The sequence below is a fragment of the Leguminivora glycinivorella genome, chromosome 16, assembly GCF_023078275.1.
Source record: "Leguminivora glycinivorella isolate SPB_JAAS2020 chromosome 16, LegGlyc_1.1, whole genome shotgun sequence".
Lineage (NCBI taxonomy): Eukaryota > Metazoa > Arthropoda > Insecta > Lepidoptera > Tortricidae > Leguminivora > Leguminivora glycinivorella.
In genome coordinates this window covers 17,543,328-17,551,508 of record NC_062986.1, presented here as the reverse complement: position 1 = coordinate 17,551,508, position 8,181 = coordinate 17,543,328, and the positions used below count along the sequence as shown (strand labels likewise).

At 36.3% G+C, this 8,181-nt stretch overlaps 1 protein-coding gene across 1 annotated transcript; it reads left to right on the top strand.

Annotated features, from left to right (window-relative positions):
• The first annotated feature begins 292 nt into the window (after positions 1 to 292).
• LOC125234676 (putative phosphatidate phosphatase) lies at positions 293 to 7,956 on the top strand. Its single transcript, XM_048141018.1, has 6 exons — positions 293 to 727; positions 1,262 to 1,416; positions 2,974 to 3,176; positions 3,915 to 4,029; positions 5,397 to 5,564; positions 7,559 to 7,956. The coding sequence occupies exons 1-6, from the start codon at positions 676 to 678 to the stop codon at positions 7,694 to 7,696; spliced, it is 831 nt and encodes a 276-aa protein (XP_047996975.1). The 5' UTR covers positions 293 to 675; the 3' UTR covers positions 7,697 to 7,956.
• Positions 7,957 to 8,181: the final 225 nt, after the last annotated feature.

Genomic DNA, 8,181 nt, shown 5'->3' with positions numbered 1-8,181 from the left:
AATTGAAATACTTATTTTTTATAAATCTCTAAAATAAGCGTGCAATATGTTGCCAGTAGATTAAATAAACTACAATAATGTAAACTTAATAATTATATCGAACAATGAAGCGAGGAAATATAATTAATGATACCTTTTACAACTCTCCAAAGAATTTAATACTCACCTACTGCGGTAATTTACATGTCATTAAAATTTTATGGTTTTTGAACGCACTTTGATATTTTTTATTTGACAGTCATTTGACAGTGACATTGACAATTGACATGACTTATTAAACGTCCGGGTCCGGTCATCGGTGATGACAGTGATTTTATGTTAAGATTTTATCTCATAGAAAATTAGAAACATTAATGAAATAACATTTTAAGCGTAATTTATATAGCTGGATTGATGCCGCTAGGAAGTTAACTTTATTTAATTCATTACACTTCACGTTATAGAAAAGGAATTTTATGTCACTAAGATGACTATAATGTTTGCGTAATTTCGCCACTATACCTACTGGTATTATTATGCAAATAGAAAAACTTCCTGATTCATAATGACGTTACGCTTTTACAATTACTAAGAGGAGTATCGGGATTACATTATTACTTCAGTCTCGGTCGCAGGCCGGATCATGTCAAAATAGTGCGAAATTGTAATTTAACGTTTTTATTTTCGCTCCTGAAAATGTGGGACAAAGTGATGTTTTACTGGTCCAAAACCAATCGTTGGCATAGAGGTTTGTAAATCAATTTACCTTTTTAAATTGCTTTTGAAATTTTTAGTAATCATATCTCACCTAAGTCCATCATCCTTGTGTTATCCCGGCGTTTGATTGGCTATTAAAGATTGCCTTAAGAAGTTACAGCCTGGTAAAAAAAGAAGAGAAATTAAATAGTGTCGCATTTATATCACAAATAAATAAATATTGGGGACACCTTACACAGATCAACTTAGCCCCAAAGTAAGCAAAGCTTATACTATGGGTGCTAAGCGACGATATACATACTTAAATAGATAAATACTTACTTATATACATAGAAAACATCCATGACTCAAGAATAAATATCTGTGCTCACTCAAATAAATGCCCTTACCGGGATTCGAACCCAGGATTGTCGCTTAGCAGGCAGGGTCACTACCTACTTCGTCAATATGTTTTGAGAGAGATGATACTACTATGTTGTGTTAAATTTTAGTTCTTGTTGCCAGTTTGTTACTCTTAATATTTCTAAATAAATAAAAATATACATAAAACCTTTGAAATTTCCAGTGTTCCTGATATTTCTGCTAGTAGAGCTGCGACTGATCCCCGGAGGGCAGGTGGGGTTCTGGTGCAAGGACCCTGCACTGTCACACCCGTTCACCGGAGACACCGTCAACTGGAAATGGCTGCTGGTCACAACTATATTCCTTCCGCTGGTTGTTGTGAGTGTCTTTAATACTATTAACTAAGGTCCGACCGAGAACGATATTTTTGTCTCGGCCGAGAACGAGACCGAGACCGAGATTCAATTTGATTCTCGGCCGAGACCGAGACCGAGACCGAGAATTTGTAAAACAGTAAAAAAATATGCCATTTTTACAAAAAAATGTTTTCATAATCGAAATTCGCCTATTAACCAGGAAACCAAGAGTATGTTGGGTCCTGCTTAGTGTTTGGTTCCGTAACTACCCAAACCTACCCGCGCTCCTTACCTATCTACCGTAGCAAAATAGACTACGTCAGTGACAAAAACAACTATACGGCTCGCCCGGTAGTAAGCAGTTGCCATAGCCTATAGAGGCATGCAATTTCAGAGGTTTTACACGCGCGTTTAATACCCTGATTTTTTGTGACTCTTTGCAAGAAATCATAAAACAGGTTGTCGAATCGTGTTTTCTACGGATAGTTTTCCAGGTTTTACTTGAAAGTCTTTACTAAGCTTTACTTTGATTTTGACGTATTTTTAGGCACATGATTCAAAGTTAAGGGACACGAACTATTTTTTTTTGATAGCGATTATTTCCAAAATTGTATGTATGTATGTATATCATAAACATGACTATGAAAAACCCATACTCATTAAAAAAACTCAAAACAGCATCCACAAAGCTCAAAATTTCGTCCGATATTCCGTAATTCGCCATTTCTATCATGTAAGGTAGGTATTATTCTAACCTGCTGCTTTGATTTTTAGCGTCGTCGTTGTCTTCCACACACATCAAGTTGTCGTAAATATTTTACACTCTTTTATGAATTATACCTAGGTATTTGTTTGTTTTTGGCTTAAAATGTCGATAAAGACCCTACCAAAATCACTAAAATCGGGATACCAAACGGGCGATGTAACAAACTGAAAGCTAAAAACCGGACGCGAGTGCGCAATAAATTCAAAATCACAGTCTCGGTTTTGCCGAGAATCTCGGCCCATTTTGGCCGAGAACCGAGACCGAGATCTCGGCCCGATTTTCGGCCGAGAATGCCGAGACCGAGACCGAGACCGAGATCTCGGTCGGACCTTACTATTAACCCGCCATAACTCAGCTTTAAAACAAAAAAAATCTAAATCGAAATCGGTTCACCACTTCAAGAGCCACAGACAGACAGACACGTCAAACTTATAACACCCTGTCGTTTTTGCGTCGGGGGTTTTGCGCGGCTCATGGGAGCCTGGGGTCCGCTTTGACAACTAATTCCAAGATTTGGCGTAGGCACTAGTTTTTACGAAAGCGACTGCCATCTGACCTTCCAACCCGAAGGGTAACTAGGCCTTATTGGAATTAGTCCGGCTTCCTCACGATTTTTTTCCTTCACCGAAACACGACTGGCAAATATCAATTGACATTTCGCATATAACTTCCGGAAAAGTCATTGGTGCGAGCCGGGGTTTGCGACCTCTGGAACGAAAGTCGCACGCACTTACCACTAGGCTACCAGCACTTGTTATTTAAAACAAAAATTAAACTAAATAAATTTAAAATATAATTTAATATTGCTTCCAGATGTTACTAGCTGAAAGAAAATACCACAAACATGAGAAGTCCAATGGTAAAAGTAAATCTAGAGCACTGGCATGGTACAAGGAGTATTTGTTCGGTCTTCTCATCAATATGACCGTAGTGCAAACCTTGAAGTTGGTAGTCGGGTCTCCGAGACCGCATTTCTTTGACACATGTCAGCCGGAAGAGGCTTTGAGCTGTCAAGGGTGAGTTTTAATGGTAGTAAAACACTTAATTGTACAAAAAAACACAGAAAACAGAAAATAACACACACGTTGTACAAAGGTGAACTTATCCCTTTTAGAGATTTCTTCCAGTTAATAGTTGTTATGGTTTTCTGATTTTGGTTGTGGTAAGGTACATTGAGGCAATTAAGACTGTGTGGCAAGTTAATAGTGTAAAATATGGAAAAAATTCGATCAGTTAAAAATCCCTCCCCCCTCCCCTCACCTGAGGCTATTTGCTCGGCAGTCAGTCACAGTTCAAAATACACTCACGTCCATTTTTTTTAACTTATTAGGTTTACTAGGCTATTACAAATGGCTCTAAAGTTTTTGCATTACGTTTAAAGGAAATAAAAAAATCTTAAGCTTAAAATATCGCTGTTGGTGACATGTTCCGAATTAACTGGTGATTCTTCGTCAGGCATGACAAGTTTAAAATTTTATTAGGCCCGAGTGGCACTGAAATAAAGGCCAATTTTTCACTTGGTCACTAATTTCTTCTACAGGTCAAATTTGTAATAGTACATTTTACGATACAAGTGCGGAAAAGAAGAAGTTCAGAACGAGTACTGAAAAAGTCTTACGATATACGTGCGAAAAGGAAATTCGCAACTCGTGTCGATTTAAATTAATTTATCGGCAGTCGTTTCGAACTTCCTTTTTTCCGCACTGGTATCGTAATTATTAGAATGGGGTTTTCAGACAAATTGACGGTTACAGATCAGAGTACGTGCAGAGTTACACGTGCACTAAGGCAGTGTGGCAACACCAGTCGGATAAGAGCTTCCCCTCCGGACATACGTCATTGGCGATACACGCCGGGATTTTTATAGCGGTAAATCCACAGAACTTAATTTAGATAGAAGAAACAAATTCATATATTTGTATAGGGGCCGAGCGTGTCAAATTTTGTACTGAAGTTGATTCTTGCCTGTAATTTTAAATATGTCTCAGGCTCTTGATTGTTCATAATTTTTGTGTTGTTGCAATTGAATATCACGTAACGAGGCATTTTTTATGTTTTGGTTGACTTCAACTTACAAAAATTGACGCCCGAAAGCTGCAAGCTGCGTGTAAAGACGGACAACTCAGTGGATTTCACTGAGTTCATTTGACACGCTAAGTAGATACGTTTGCTTGATCTATGGTGGTGACACCTATATCACGTTTTGGGACAACTCGAGTCGATTTAAAACACTGTTTTTACTGTTAGGTCAACCGGGGTATTTGTGTCTGGTGGTGGTCGTCTTTAGGACTATGATAGCCGTATAAATTCGCGTAGGCATTCGTTTTTACAAAAGTATCATGACCCCCATGACCCCTACTGGAGCCCAGGTTGGCCATACAAATAGACCACATAAAACAAATAACTATTAGGAGAGACATTTTTCACGAAACACTAGGTAGCTTCAAACGATTATCTTTACAATGTATTCATAAGCACACTATTTGTATTAGATATTTTCACTTGTATTACTTAGTAATGTATACCAATACCACTCAAACACCAGTAAACAATATATTGAATGTTATAACACTTTTAACTGATAATGTTTAGGTTAAGATAGTTCAAATATAGTCTACAATATTAGTAATTTACACTGTAACAGTCTACAATATTAGTAATTTACACTGTAACAGTCTACAATATTAGTAATTTACAGGGTAACAAAAATAATTAATTGTATATTTTATGTCCAGGTTACGCCAATCATTTGGATCTAATCATATCATTTCTATGCGACTATTTTGTAAAAAAAAAAAAATTCAGTATTACAGGTGAATAGTTCATAGCATTAAAATATTATTAAAATTATAATTATATTAAAATTTATATAAATTTAGATACAAAAACTATAAAATGATTTGTTTTGTATAGTTTGTAGCTGCGCTCTCTCGGAAGGGTCTCCACGGAAGACCAGCTTCAGGGTCCTCCAGGGTCCCTTGGCATGAAGCTGAGTGGAGACCTTTTCAGTTACGCTTTAATACAATAATATTTATTATGTTAGTGCTCTGCCTACCTCTTTATGGGATACAGGCGTGATTGTATGTATGTATGTATGTATGTTAGTGTTATTAGTTAAGTTTAAATTAAGCGTTTTTGAATAAAGTTCTTCTATTCTATTCTATTCTAACAATTGTTACAATATCAGACTTTTTGTTTCTTAAGAAATAAAATAAATAAATAAACTATTGTTACAGTATTACATGCGACGCCGCGCAGGGGATACCAGGGCAACATGGGCCCTGCAAGGACTGACTCTGTTAACCGCTGCATACTGCAGTCTGTCCCGCATGTCCGACCATCGCCACCACTGGTGGGATGTGCTGGCGGGTGCCACACTCGCGTTGCCTATACTGTTGTACACTGTAAGTATTCAAGTAAACTGGCAACCACCATGATATTGCAAAAATGTTACCAATATATTGCGATTAAAGGTAGTAATTAGAACACCAAAAAAAAAAAAACAGCCAAGAGCGTGTCGGGCCACGCTCAGTGTAGGGTTCCGTAGTTTTCCGTATTTTTCTCAAAAACTACTGAACCTATCAAGTTCAAAACAATTTTCCTAGAAAGTCTTTATAAAGTTCTACTTTTGTAACTTTTTTCATATTTTTTAAACATATGGTTCAAAAGTTAGACACACACTTTTTTTTCCTTTAGGAGCGATTATTTCCGAAAATATAAATATTATCAAAAAACAATCTTAGTAAACCCTTATTCATTTTTAAATACCTATCCAACAATATATCACACGTTGGGGTTAGAATGAAAAAAAATATCAGCCCCCACTTTTCATCGGGTGCGTATCGATCGATATAACTTTTTTTGATATATTTTTAGTCGTTATAACGATCATTTGATATAATTATTGAATCATGTAACAACAAATAATATACTAACAAATTGTATAATTCTTATTTAATATAATGATCATTTTTTCGAATAACATTTTTTATAACATACTTTGAGTATAATGCTTATTTCCGATAATAAATAAATTGTATAACACAAATTATTTCTAAAGCACAGTTAGAATAACAAAAAAATGTACAATAAATTAAATCCATCACTTACCAGAAAAGTAAATTAGGTTAGAACTATAGAAAAATAGGTTAGGTTAGAACTGTGACCCTTAAACATAGGTACTGCTATCAGAAAAGTGGGTTAGGTTAGAACTGTGATCCCTTAAAAAAAGAATAAAATTAATTCGTGAAATGTTTTATACTGTTTTTTTTTGTTTGCTAGTTATATTATACTAGTCGTATATCGATATTATCGATAGATAGTTATACCATATAACGGTTATTATAAATAAGTGTTATACGAAATTATGTCAAATGAGTAATTATATCCTTTAAATATATACCAAATGTTGTTATATCAAATGTTACTATACCAATCATTACACACCCCTTTTCATCTGGGGGGGGGGGGGGGGGGGGGGGGGGGTACCCAAATAAAACATTTTTTGTATTTTTTATTTTTGCACTTTGTCGACGTGATTGATATACATATTGGTACCAAATTTCAGCTTTCTAGTGCTAACGGTTATTGAGATTATCCGCAGACATGGCGAAACTATAAGCGTTCCTAGTTGACTACGGAACCCTAAAAAGCCCGCGGCTTCGCTCGCGTTGTCTTCGAGAATTGCGGAATGTTCCATACAAACTTCCACCCCCAAAGAGAAACATAGTAAATGAATTGACCGTGACGTCACTCCTCGGTATTTCATAGTAATTCCATATTAGCAAATCGTTTTGACATTTCTTAAACAGAAGCTGATTTGACTAGTAGGAAACTAGCCTATTATAGTCCCAGATTTCTAAGAACCTCTTTTTGACACATGACAGCGTCCACAATACGCAAACTCGCGCAACCTAATGAACTTTTAAATAAAATCCTGTAATAATATTAAAAAAAATCAAGTACTTAAAAACAATGTTTCGCTTACTTTAAACATAATCTAGCACATAGCACATGTTACATTTTTGCGGATCTTCGTTAGTGAGTATTTTACGATATTAATTTATCACGCAGGATTTACTTATCATGTCATTTATCATTCATTTTTATTTTTAAACTAGTGCTGTGGCAGTCTGTCATTTCGATTGAAATGACATTTCAGTAAGTTGATAGAAATCGTATATTTGTTTAAGCGCCTCCTTGTACATAGGGCCTAATCGATTCAACCAATTCGAAATTAATCGTTAGATTTGGCAAACGATACATCTTAGCCACATCGCGACATACTTCAAAACAAATGTGTCAAAAATGTGAACTTACAGATCCGGGACAATAAGTAGTTGGCGGTTTGTCATTCCATACTACACATAGATAACATTTTGACAATTTTCATTTTCAGATTCTATTCCTCTGTAAAAACTTCGAATGTCCTGAAATCGGAGTTGACACAGATGCCAGCAGTACAGATACATCACTCAGTGCCACAGCCAACGAGACAGACAAATCACATGGCAACGGAACTGTGGGCCATACGTAACAGTAATACGGTTATGAAGGGCCGCAATTTCGAAATTGTTGGTTCTGTGTTTCACTTGTTTGAACATGATCTATTCACATTATCAGCATCACTATAGATATAGTAAGGCACAGCTGGGAAAATCGCGACTGATGGGCAAATGTAACTGGTCCAATTCTTCCATGTTTTACAACGTTTTCATTATTAAATAGAGTGTCCACCGGTTATATTTGTTAGGCGTGTTCAGAAAACATACATATACATGTAGAACCCAAAACTATAGTGTAATATTTTATTTTATACTACGTCGGTGGCAAACAAGCATACGGTCCGCCTGATGTAAAGCGAAATAATTGGAAAAAATAGATAAGTTACAATTGCCCCCGAGGTTTTCCCCGCTGTACCTTAGGGATCATCCATTAATTACGTCACACATTAGGGGGGAGGGAGGGGGTCGACGAAGTGTGACAATGTGTGACAAGACAAGGGGGAGGGAGGTGTCCTAA